The sequence below is a fragment of the Rattus rattus genome, chromosome 7, assembly GCF_011064425.1.
Source record: "Rattus rattus isolate New Zealand chromosome 7, Rrattus_CSIRO_v1, whole genome shotgun sequence".
NCBI classification, from domain to species: Eukaryota; Metazoa; Chordata; class Mammalia; order Rodentia; family Muridae; genus Rattus; species Rattus rattus.
Genome location: NC_046160.1, coordinates 127,618,233 through 127,631,472, shown reverse-complemented (window position 1 = coordinate 127,631,472; position 13,240 = coordinate 127,618,233). Strand labels below are relative to the sequence as shown.

General features: G+C 44.9%; 1 protein-coding gene across 1 annotated transcript; it reads right to left on the bottom strand.

The window, feature by feature from the left end:
* Positions 1-10,665: 10,665 nt before the first annotated feature.
* On the bottom strand, positions 10,666-11,661 carry LOC116906272 (small nuclear ribonucleoprotein E-like). The gene is made up of 2 exons (XM_032909161.1): positions 11,612-11,661; positions 10,666-10,987 (listed from the first exon to the last, which is right to left on the bottom strand). The coding sequence occupies exons 1-2, from the start codon at positions 11,659-11,661 to the stop codon at positions 10,666-10,668; spliced, it is 372 nt and encodes a 123-aa protein (XP_032765052.1).
* Positions 11,662-13,240: the final 1,579 nt, after the last annotated feature.

Below are 13,240 nucleotides of genomic sequence, written 5' to 3'. Positions count from 1 at the left end.
GGTTGACAGTTTCTTTTCTGTTTTTCCCCCATGGCTCTATAACTAACACAATTTAAAAAGATTTCTTCGTCTTTATTTTTTTTATTAAAATTTATACCCAATATATTTTGATCACATTTTCTCCTCCTCCAACTCTTCCCAGCTCCTCCCAGCTTCTCTCTACCTCTTTCCACACCCAACTTTATGTCCTTTCTCACTTTTAAACAAAATAAAACCACAAAAACAAAGACAAACAAATAAAAGATCAAGAAGATGAAAAAAAAAGCAGAAACAAAACAAGTTATATTACAGAACAGAGCTATAGTAACGAAAATTGCTCGGTATTGGCATAACCACAGACACATTGATTGATGGAAGACAGGTCAATGGAATTGAAGAACCAGATAGGACTTCATATACCTACAGGCATCTGTTGGCAAAAAGCCAAAAGTGCACACTGGAGAAAAGCAACATTTCAACAAATGGTGCTGGTGAAACTGGGTGGTTGCATGTAGCAGAATGTAGTGAGATCTGTATCTATCCCCCTACACACTGCATGTTTGAACAGACAAATGAGTGTAAGACCAGACACCCCGACAGAAGAGAAAGTAAGGAATAGGCTTGGGCTCCTTGGCAAAGGAAAAGGACTTTCTGTTCAGGACACTGATAGCCCTAAGCACAACAATTAACAAACGGGATCTCACGAAACTAAAGAGCTTCTGTTCTACAAAGGATTTCACCATCTAACAAAGCAGGAGCCAGCAAGAGCTCTTCAATGGCTACAGGTTTTTTCCCTGCACCTTTATCAGCTATAGTTTTAAGCCAGTTCACACTCTTCTCCTTGGCAAACTGCCAATTTTCATTTCTTCCCGTTCCACTCGCTTCTGTGTGTCTGGGTGGATCTGGACATGAGCAGTCAATAGTGACCATGCCATGGTCCAGCAATATGTCTCCATGAAATTGTGGCTACTGAGAGACAAAGCCTTTGAATTCAGACTCACCAGAGTTCTCAGAACATAGGTAATACGGTCATACTCTTTGCCAGAATGTAACACAGATGGCCTCTGATCCCCGTTTCTGACAGAGTCCTTGTCCTCCATCCCTGGCCCCCTAATGCCTCAAGAGACAGACTGCCATTGTCCATTCCTGGGAATGCCGCCCTTTGAGTTCTGCTTATGTCATTCGAGGGCTCCGAATTCTTCCATGGTCCTCCCATAAGCCAGGTCTGAGAGCTTCTAATCACATGGTCAGGTTTATCACAACAACAGTATCACTCCTCGGCACAAGTTTTCTCTATCGGCTGTCTCTCTTGTGGCTATGACAAAACATCTGACAACCAAAACTTAAGGAAGAGAGAGTCCACTTTGGCTGACAGTTTGAAAGCACAGCTCATTGTAGTGGGAAAGGAGACGAGAGCAGTGTAGCGGGAACGTGAGGCAGCTGGTCACGTGCTCATAGTCAGGAAGCAGAGAGACAGGTCAATGGTCTGACAGCTTCCGTGATAAATTTTCACTTCAACTACCCCTCTCTGGAACACACCTCCTGGATACACCCAGAGATTTGCCTCCAAGTAATTCTATATTTCACCAAGCTGGCAGTCAAGGTTAAACCATCACAACGGCTAATTTTAACTAGAAAAACTAGACCTCTTATTTTAGTCAGCTTTCAGTCATTGTCACAAAATGTCTGAGGCCGGATAATTTATAAATAATAGAAGTTTATTTGGCTTGTAGGTCTGGAGGCTAAGGAATAGAAAGGGACATGGCACTGGGATCTGGCAGGGCCCCCACTCTGCATTATGATCAGCAGAGACCATCACGTGGCGAAGATGGAGAAAGCTTTGTCAGCGCAGACCTGCCATTCTTTTCACAAAGCCACCAATAGCATCATGGAAGCCCCACTCCGATGGCCTGATCTAACTCTAATCATCCTCCAAAGGCTCTGGTTCAATGCCTTCATCAGATGCAGTTGAGGATTGGGTTCCCATCCATGACACTTGGGGAGAGATAAGAATGGAGACGAATCAAATGCAAAATAAAAATCAGATGCATTGTAGAATCAGAAAAAAAAAAGAGAGAGAGACACAGAAAAGGGTAAAATGTGGAAAATGTGAGAGAAAAGTAATCATGATCTAATTTTAGGGAACAGTGTGGGCAGTGTCAGAAAAGCACATGAACATCACATGGAAAAAACAGTAACTCTTAAAAAGATTCATTGTTATTTATCCGTATGCCTGCATGAGCACACACCATGTGCGTGCCATGCCCAAGGCTGGAAGAGGGTGTTAGAACTCCTGGATCTGGAGTTACAGATGTTTGTGAGCTGCTGGATGTGGCTGTTGGAAAACTTGGGTCCTCTTAACTTCTGAGCCACGTTGTCTCTCCAGACCTGAAGAACAATGGCTTTGAGGAACCCAACAAAGCCATTTTAATGCAGATGCATCAAACTTGCCTGCTACCCAAGCAGCCTTGTCAGAGTTTCTGTGTTGGCCGGTCCATCTTCGGAAGCCCTATTTCCAGAAGAGAAAGTTGCTCACAAGAGAGCTTCTCCCAACCACAACGTTCAGAAAAGAGAAACGTGGCACCCACTGGGATTTTCAGCTTCCAGATTCCAGGGACCTTGCTCAAGGCATGTCTAAGTTTCGTGCCATGAAATTCTCCTGTTACCCTCTGAGGCAGATGTCTCCAGCTTCGTTGCATAGCTGAGATTCCATGGCAAGATGCTCACCCCACTAGCACAGAGGCCACAACCCACACCCAGCATCTTGACTCTTCGGCCTGTGTTAAGTTACCCCACAGATTCCCAGCTTCCTCGCTGCGGGAAGCAGGCAGGTATACTTATCCTCAAAGATAACCTCTCAGAGGCCATTCACAGTCTCCCCAGAGGTCTTAGACTCATTTCTTGTTGCTGCGATAAAATACTATGATAAAAAAGTGTAGTGAGGATTTTTGTGTTTTTTTAAAAAAAACAAAACAAAAACCACACACACACACACACACACACACAGAGAGAGAGAGAGAGAGAGAGAGAGAGAGAGAGAGAGAGAGAGAGAGAGAGAGAGAGAGAGAGAAAATATTCTGGGAACACGTTTTCATTTTAATCCCAGGTGTGGGATATGGGGCTGCTTTAGATTGTCCACAGCAGCTGACGATGATTTGTCTTGTGCTCTAGCAGGGATGTGATTTTAACAGCTGCGGATAGTTTCTACAAGCATATGACGTTTGAAATTCTGGGGACTCTTGAAAGTGCACCAAGAGAGGCATGGTGTCTGCTGCTTCTCCCCCTCCTCCTCATCTCCTTCTTCCTCCCCTTCCTCCTCCTTCCCTTCCCCTCCCCATCCCCCCTCCTCCTCTTGCTGCTGCTGCTGGTAGTGTTTGCCTGTTGCTGCTGTTATGGTTTGTCAAGTGGTCATGTGCAAAGTGCTGAGAAGGAGAAAGGGGACATCCTGACAGTGAAGCTCAAACTTGCCCCAAGGAACTTGACACCCCTAATCTACAGGAAGTAGTTTAATGATATTGGTGCTTCATTTCCCCTCTAACTTTTCTTCTCTCCTACTTAGTGTTGGGGAGTTGGAAGGGTGGAATAAGAGTGAAGAGGGGTGGTAGAAAAGGGAATCCATGGAGTAGCCAAAAGTCAGGCTACACAAAAGTAACTTAAGAAAGTTTGTCCTGTTTTGCTTTCTGTTGCTATGATAACATCCATGACCAAAATCAACTTGGGAGAAAAGAGTTTGTTTGGTTCACATGTCCATCACTGGAAGAAGTCAGGGCAGGAGTTCAATCACAGAGTCAGAAACAATGGAGGGACTGTGTTTACTGCCTTGTTTTACATGGCTTGCTCAGCTTGCTTTCTTAAATAAATCAGGATCACATACCCAGATAGGCTAGGTGCCTCATGTCAATAAATCATTAACAAAGAAAATGTCCCACAAATTTGCCTACTGGCCAATCTAATGGATGTACTTTTTCTCAATTGAATTCCCTCTTTCCAGATGACCCTAGCTTGTGTCAGTTTGATAAACAACAGCAACAATGAAACCTAACCAACACAGGGTTCAAGATACACTGCCTTGTGGCAGGGAAGTCAAAGCAACAAGAGCATTAAGTAGCTAGTCACATTGTATCCACAGCCTAAAAGCAGAGAGAGATGCATGTTATGTCCAGCTCCATTTCTCTACCTCATCCAGTTCAGGATCTCCTGGCCAGGGGATGACAATGCACAGTCAAGACAAGACATTCTCCATTAATTAACTCAATCAAAATAATTCTTCAGAGGCCCATCTCCCCATGTGATTCTGGATCAATTGTCAAATGAGAAGTAAGGCTAACTAACCATGGGAATGCTTAGTGAACACCAATTCATTTCTTGTTAAAGCTACTAAAATAGATCCCTCTCTTCAATTTTCTTCACATATTTGAAATGTAGCTTACATTTTTTTTCCAGATAGAGGAGACAGTTGCACAGGAACATTATTTTATACCTAGCTAAACTGACATTGTGAATATACAGATACGCAAGAACTCAGGAAATTGGTTCGTATAAGAATTTTATCCAACGCAGGACTGAAAGACAAGAACCACCTTCAAACACTGAATTCACAGAACTCCAAGGTTAAGGCATATTGTGAAGTAATCTTTCCAAGGAAGGGAGAAAGTGGACTGTGCAGAATGGAAGCAAGAATGGCAGAGGGAGCACCCTTCAGGAAGTCCTGTGGCACCAGTAGAATAATGGCCAGCTGGGGTCATGAAATACTATGGCCAGCACAGGAATGAGATGTGTGCAGAAGCTCTGCATCACATAGGGCACTCTAAAGGTATAAGTTCATGTAACCTCTTTTCTGGGTGGTATCATTTCTCAGAGAAGCCCTGGTTAAGATGGATGTGCTGAACTGTTGGGCAGAATAGGAGTGGGTAAAACAGTCCACCCTTCTGCTAGCAGTATCAAACTCATTGTCTGTTTTCCCACCAAGTTAATTATTGCCAAAATGTCCTCTTTGTTTTCTTTGAGTTCCTTTGACACATTATCAGATTCCAGTACTTGTCACAGGTAGACACTCATTTGATTATTTTCAGAACCCCACACTTGTCTTCTTTACATGGGTCATTTGTAGCTATCTTGTATTCTGGCTTGGCTAATTCTACTGTCTTGAGAGTTTTGGTCTATACTCTGTTTTGTTTTCCTACTGATGTCTGCACCTACATCCCCTGCATTGGGGACCAATTTGTATAAACCCATCTCTTTGACTCTTAAAACTGTGGGATTTCTGCAGCTCATGCTAGGAAGGGGCTTGTTGTCTTCAAGAGCCCTGACTCCAGGAGCTCTAGGTACAGCTTTCCTGAAGCTGGTGGCTTAGTGTGAGAGGTTGGGCTTCAAGGCTGCCCCTCTGTTTTCCTGTCGTCTGTTTGCCTGTCTGTCTGTCTGATTCTGCTTGTAGCTCATTGTCACTCCTTTTCTGTGGTGTAAAAAGAAATTCTTCAGGGGGTACTCAATTTTGGGAACCCAGTTCAAAGTACTTTTGCCATGGTAAATATTAACTGGGGGGTTCAATCTACTTTTTAATCATTCAGTCCCCAAATAAAAATCACAGAACCTTTATATTTATAATAAGCCTTAACGTGTTAGAGCCGGGCAGATATCAACCATCTATGCTAGTTTGTCTGTTTACATCAACAACCCTATTGTGCAAGTTGCCTGTTTCATCTGGGCTGCTCTTACTCTGACTGGCCAGCCCTTATGGCCATGTTCTCAAGATTCACCTACCCCATGGCATTTTCTCCTTTCTCTACCTCCCTGCTCTCCTCCTTGTGGTCTGCACATCATCACTTGGTGTACCTGAAGATTTCTGCACCCTTGAAAATCTCCTGGTCAGGGGCTAGTATTTAGCATTACAATATATGGTAACAGACCAAACCTCAACATATTTCAGATATATTTATTTATTGTATATGTGTGTGTGCTTGTGTGTATGTGTGAGTGTGTGTGTGTGTGTGTGTGTGTGTGTGTGTGTGTGTAAGGTGATGTCAGACGCACTTGGTGTTAAAGAACAGGCATTTGTGAGAGATCTAATGTGGTGCTGTGATGCAGCTCTGGTCTTCATGACAGAGTAACAAGAGCTCATAACCACCAAGCCTTCTCTCCAGTCCCTTCACTCTTCGCCCAGATTCAGAATTTTGTGACTTTGCAGATTCTGATTCTTGCAGTGGGGAGAGATGTACCTTAGCACCCTGGACTGAAGTTCCTGTTGCTTTCCCTCTTGATGTAAACAAACAAAGCAAGCTTCTGTCTAGAGCCACTATCTACCAGAGCTAAGAGCCTCCTCTCAATCCCTCATGTAGCACCTGCCACTTTTCTGTGTCCCTGCCTCACGTACTATGGCTTCTTGCCTTGCAACAGCCCGGTCTGTTCTCTGTTCCCTGTTCTGCTCAAGCCCCTGTTCCTTAGCCCAGGAAGGCTGCTCCTTCCCCACTGAAGGCTGATGGGGAGATTTGGTTGTCTTCAGGACAACAGAGTTCAGAGTGACTAAGAGAGTTTCCCGGCCCTTTAGTCCCTCCCACCTAAGTGGCCCTTTGGCATTCTCAGCAGGAGCCACTGCTGACTGTAGTGGCTGTGCCTTGGGAAGGCAAGCAGGCCAGGATGGAGGAGGTCTGGAGATGTGGGAAGGGTGTTGGCCAGTGGTGGAGGCTGCATTCCTAAGAGGGCTCTTTTTGGGATGCTACTCCAGAGAGGAGTGGGAATGTGGGAGAGAGAAAGGAATGCTCCTTCAGAAATGAGCTGTGGTTTCTGGGGGGCAAGGTCAGAAGAGCCACTCTCTGCTTTTCTGGAAGTCACCAAGGGATCCGTCCAAAGGGAAGAGACTATGTGTATCAGCTTTCTATGGTCTGGAACCCAATGGCATAGAATTCAGTCTCCTATTCTACCGTGTCTGGTCCCTTGCTTGCCACAGCACAACTCTGCTCCCTGATGAAGGCTGGGCTTGGGGGTGTCTCAAGAGGACTAGACAGTCAAAGGTCCCTGTACTGGCTAGTTTTATGTCAGGTTGACATAAGCTAGAGTTATCTGAAGGGAAGGGAACTTAATTGAGAAAATGTCTTTATAAGATCAGTGTGTAGGGCACTTTCTTAGTTAGTGATTGATGGGGAGGACTCAGCCTATTTTGGGTGGTGCCATCCCTGGGCTGGTGGTCGTATAAGAACGCAGACTGAGCAAGCCAGTAAGCAGTACTCCTCTGTGGCCTCTGCATCATCATCTTCCTCTAGGTTCCTGCCCTGTTTGAGCTCCTATCCTGATTTCCTTTGGCGATGAAGAGTGGTATGGAACTGTAAGCTGAATAAACCCTTTCCTCCCCAGCTTGCTTTCATCATGGTGTCTCGTCAATTCCATATGCTAAGATGATGCCACTCCCTTAGGCTCTCTCCTCTTCTGTTCAGCTGGAGGGTGACACCTGTGGTGACATGGACTGTGCATCATGGCTTCTGGAAGTCCACTGGTCTGGTATGAAAGCCACCTTTTCCTCTGTCTGCAGCCTATTTCATCCTCTGCTCAGGCATTGTCTTGTGGATTGGGCCTTTCCCCCTAAGCAGCTGCAGTGTTTCAGGGTGACTGGAAGTTGAGGAGTCATCTCCTATAGACCAGCCTAAAGGACGATGAAGGAATATGATCCCAGCATCCAAGGAAGACACTCAGGAGGGGCTTTCCCTGTTCTCATGGATCGTTGGTGGATACAGTTGTCAAGGGCAGTGAAAGCAGAGACTTTGAAAGGGGGTTCAGAAGTCTTATGAGTACCTATGGTGAATGACCACCAGGAACGCTTGTCAGTAGGTAGGTCAACTCTACTTAGGGTGATTGAAGGCTTATGAAGTTTTGTGGAACTGAAAGCAGGGACATCCAGGATGGGCAAAGGTCGTTGGCTGGTGGCTTAAGGTACCTGGAATGCCTCATTAGCATGGGGAAGCATTTCAGGAGCCTCAGGTGCTGGCTGAACAGGTTTTGTCAGGAGAAAGGAAATTAATCTTGTAAACCAACTGAAGCCACACAGGGCATTCCTCAAGTAGAGAGTGTGGGGGCTTAGAGTACCCCAGGAAAGGTCAGAGAAGGAGAAAACTTGCTAACAAAGGAGTCTCCCATATTGCACGAAGCTTGGAGGCCTTTCAGTCACGGTGGACTTCAACCTTAATTAGCAGGGTTTTTCCCTACACAGGAGAGGGCTATTTTGAGACGTTTCTTCTTGTACCAACAGCAGTTAGTTCTGTGCACAGTGGCCGCAGCGGAATAGGGCATTAGAATTAATTAAATACTTTCTGGCAGTTCCAGACTCAGTGGAAGTCTGGTCTTTCTGACCTCCAGCTCGTGGCCACCTGTGTGCCTGTAGGTGTATAGCTGTGTACTGGAGTCTGGTTGAATAGCCGGCACGCAGCTAACGACAACGACTGTCTCTCCTTAAGCATTGGTGGGGAAGGGGTTACACACTCCCAAGGTCCCTGCTTGGCGGCTGACAAATGTGCTCTTGTTCAGGCCCAGTGAAGGCAACCAAAGCTTCCGTGGTGTCAGGATTGCAACGTCTGTGTCGTGTCCAGGAAACGGCGCTCCGCAGACCTCCTCCCTCGTCTTTCTTCCCTCCCCTTCTTCTATGATAACTGAGTGCTCAGCCCTAAATAGGCATTTTTTTTTTGTTCTTTTTTTTCGGAGCTGGGAACCGAACCCAGGGCCTTGTGCTTGCTAGGCAAGCGCTCTACCACTGAGCTAAATCCCCAACCCCCTAAATAGGCATTTATAATACCTCTTCTAAGGTTCGCACTGATCTGGGTTGAAGCGGATCTGTATCATGTTGAAGTGATTTTCTCTAACTTTAATTTGTGAGAGCGGGTTGTAAGAACTGAGCTGTCGGGTCTCACTTGAGGCGTCTCCTGCGTATGTGGGCATGGCCCTCTACTTTTCCCTTTGTTCCCTTAATATGTCTAATTGCATTATTTGGTTCGCAAATGTCAACCCAACCTTCTATTTGTTTAAAAACCCATCTTGGCCATGGCATGAGATGGTTTCTATATCTTATTAGGCTCAATCGGTTCACATTTCCCAGAACATATTTGTAGCTATAGTCATGAGGGATCTACCTGATTGTTTCTCTAATGCCAACATGATGCTTGGCTTTAATGCTCAAGTTGACACAATGCACAATCACCTGACAAGACAGGATCAGTCAGAGCATTGTCTAGGTAATGTTGGCTGTGCTTTGGGAGGAGAAAGGTCACCATCTTGATTGTGTTTATTGATGTGGAAAGACTCAGCCCACTGTGGGCATACCATTCCCTGGGCTTGGGTTTTAAACTGTATGTAAAAGTAGAGAGAGTGAACTGATCAGTAGCATGAATTCATTCACTTTCTCTTTGTTTTCATGATGTGATTAGTTCCTACTGGGATTCTCTGCGTTTCTAGACTGGAACCTGGGATTGCAGACTAAGATAAACCATTTCTTGCCCCAGGATCTTTTTGTTGGGATATTTATCACATCAGCACAAACAAAACTATGACAACAGCTCCTGGCTCCAGCCTCTGAGCTAAAGACTGGAACTATATTCCTTCTTCGGGGTTCTAGGAAAAACTTGGGAAAAACTTGTTTTCTTTCTTTCACAAGGGATTGATGGAATCGTCCAGTAAAGTATGTGGACTTGGGGTTGTCTCAGTGAGGTGGTTTTTCAGTACAAATTCAATTTCGATAACTGAAGTTGCTCTGTGGTCCCTTATTCTGTTAAAAGAAACCTTTATTTTTATTTTGTGTGTATGTTTCTCCACCTGTGTGCATTACACAAAAAGGCCAGAAGAGGGCGTCAGATGCCCTGGAACTGGAACTACAGCTGTGAGCCACCATGTAGGAATTGAACCTGGGTTCTTGGCAAGAACACCCAGTGCTCTTGACTGCTGAGTCACCTCTCTAGACTTCAGTGGTTTGTATCTGTCATTGTCCCCATTTCATCTGGGTTATAAAGTAGCGCTAGCTATTTTGTAGCCTATAGTGTTGGCACGAACATCCCTCTCTGCCTTTGAGTTTGGTGGCCCGTTCCTTCTCTCCGTTCCCAGAGCACACTGCCAAGGGCTTTCCACTCTGATTCATCTTTCTAACACCCCTGCTCTGTTTTCATTGACCTTTTCTACCATCCCTCCCTGTCACTGATTTATTAGTATCTCTCCTCGTTCCGCCTTTTTGATGAGGTTAATATTGATTTTTTTCCCCTCCTTCTCTTTTTCTAAACAAGAAGTGAGGGTCTGAGGAACTTTCTGATTCTTTTTTTATTGAGAAATTGTGCTCTATATTTTATCGAGTACAGTCCAGGCTACCTTACACAGCTCTGACAGGCTACTTTATTTCCATTTATTGAAAAGTCCCTTCTAATACTGGATTTTTTTTCCTCCCCTTCGGCCCAATAAGTTACTTACGAGGTTGTTACTTAGTTTCTAAATATTAGAGGAATTTTCAGATATCTTTCAGGTATTCTTTTTTCTTTATTTCTTTTTTCATTTTCATTTTTTTAAAACACAAATAATCTCACAGCATCTATTGTCACCTGACAATGGGCCACTAAAACAATATGAACAAATGTAGCAGACTGTGCTCCCTGTCAAAGATACCTTGGAAAACCCTGAACTGCCTTCTCAGCTTCTCCTCTGCTTGGCCATTTCTAGTTGGGAACGCTAGATTAGAGTAATGCTATCTCCTTTGAGCATGGTCCAACCCAGTTGTTTTCTTGACTTTGTCTGAGAATGATTGTCTTTTGCATCATCTACTATGAGTTTCCTGTGCTCAACAAACTTAACGATACAATCCTCTATCCTCATTCTCACCTGCTCAGTCAGCCATACCTGAATTCGAGATCTATTTTGCAAGTATCTGAAGATGAGGTCGATGGGCTGCATCACCACCTTCTGTACCTTTTGGCCCTGGCCACATACACCAAGGTAGAAATCACAAAGACCACATGAGTAGGAAATTTCATTTTGCTTTGATGGGATCTCACTGTGTAGCCTCAGATGGTTTGGAACTCTGGAACTCACTGTATAGACCAGTTGACCTCAAACTCAAAGAAATCTATTTAGCCTTGCCTTCCGAGGTTTGGGATCAGAAGTATGTGCCACCATGCCTGGCATCCAATTAATTTTGTAATTTAGTATTGCAGTGTTTGAAACAAAACCTTCGTGTGATTTGACTCCTGGTCAATTGTATCTGATTTATTTTCCATAGAATAAGCCTTTTATCCATAGTATTTGTATGATGTTGTAAACAGAAGACACCCTGCTGGTTAGTTTTAACTGTCAACTTGGCACAATCCAGAAACATGGAAAGGGGGGGTTTCAATAAGAAATCATGTAGATCAGGTTGGCACGTCTGTGGAGGATTATCTTGATTGTTGACTGATGTGGGAAGATTCAGTCCACTGTGGGAGGTACCATTCTCTAGGCAGGGTGTGGTGAGTTGAATAGGAATGGCCCCCATAGACTCAGGTGTTTGAATGCTTGGTCCATAGGGAGTGGCACTATTAGGAGGTGTGGCCTTGTTGGAGTAGGTGTGGCACTGTGGGGATGGGCTTTGAGGTCTCCTATGCTCAAGCTATGCCCAATGTGGCACAAAGTCTCCTGTTACCTGTGGATCAAGTTGTAGAATGCTTGGCACACTGCCATGCTTCCTGCCATGATGGTAATGGACTAAACCTCTGAAACTGTAAGCCAGCCTCTGATCAAATATTATGAGTTGCCTTGGTCATGGTGTCTCTTCACAGCAATGAAACTCTAACTAAGCTATAGAGGTTCTGAATTATGTGAGGACAGGAGAAGGGAGAGTAGAAGCAAGCAGGCAAGGATGTGTTAATCCTCTCTGTTCTTGACTGCAGATGTAACCTCCTGCCTTGACTTCCCCCATGGACTCTAACTTGGAATTGTGAGGCCAGCCAACCTTTCCTCCTCAACGCTGATTTTTGCCAGGATATTTTATCGCCGCAACAAAATGAAACTGGAAGGAACATCTTCTGCTGTAGTTGACATGTTTAGGAATCTCGGGTCAGGTCAAGCTGACAGTATAACTCAGAGCTTCTGTATCCTCACCAACTTTTCTTCCCCACCTTCCATAGTTATGAGGAGAGCCGAAGTCTCGGCTCCAACCATGGGTTAGCCCACCTGTTTCCAGTCCATGCCAGACACGTCACAGCGCTTTTATCAGTGGTGAGAACCATTCTGGCTGCTCTTTCTTCGCTGGCTGGCTTCTCATTGCTAAACGGTTCCCTTGATCTCTATCACTGCTCTTCTCTGTTCGGAATCCACACCGTCCCCCGTGGTAGCTGCTTCAGTCTTCCTCCAGCTACAGGCAGCACTGTGCATGGCTTCAATCCCTTCATTCTCACTCTTCCCAGGTTTTAATGTTTTATTTTGTTTTTCAGATAAGGCCTTATTTTTGTAGCCCAGGCTAGTCTTGAATTATCTTTCCTCTTGCTTCAGCCTCCTGGTACTAGCATTTCATAAAGGCAACCATGCCTGGCTGTGTCTATGTCTTTCTCCCCCCCAACATAATTTTACTAATTATTTGAGAATTTCATACAATGATCACACTAGCTTCTAATCCTCCAATGTCCACTCTCTCAACCTTGCACACCCCCTCCCAATAAAAAAAGGAAAAACACATCAACTCCAATGTATGTTGTCTATATACTCAATGGAGCACTGGTCAAACTCCCATTGGCTAGCCCCTTAAAGAAATATGAGTCCTTCTCCACCCATACCCCCCATCGATGACCTATATTCTTTCTTCATTCACTTCCTGTCTGGACTTTTGTTTTGGAAGGGGCAGGCAGGGAGAGGTTGTCACAGAAGCTTTCAATGTCTCTCATTCTCTGTTTATGAGTCTGCAGTCATCAGCAGCAGTACAAAAGATGCTTCTTTGTCCCAGCAGCTGATCACAAACTTCTGCCATGGGTTTTCAGCAATAGCACAGACCAAGGAGATCCACCCATCTTCCAGCAGCAGCACGGAACACACACCTCAGCATGGGTGGACAGCAAAATGGATGACGGACATCAAAGTGCTTCCAGCTGCCGCCCTGATGGGGTACATCCACACGGTCTCCTGAGACATCATGGACCATGGACAGCAACATCACCTGTGGTGACTGCACAGACCACAGACGCCAGCATGGCTTCTGTTGATAGCATAGATCAGGGCGGTCTTATAAAGGGGGAGGATCTAGAAAGTGAACCATTCTTTACCTCAGACAGCTTGCTGT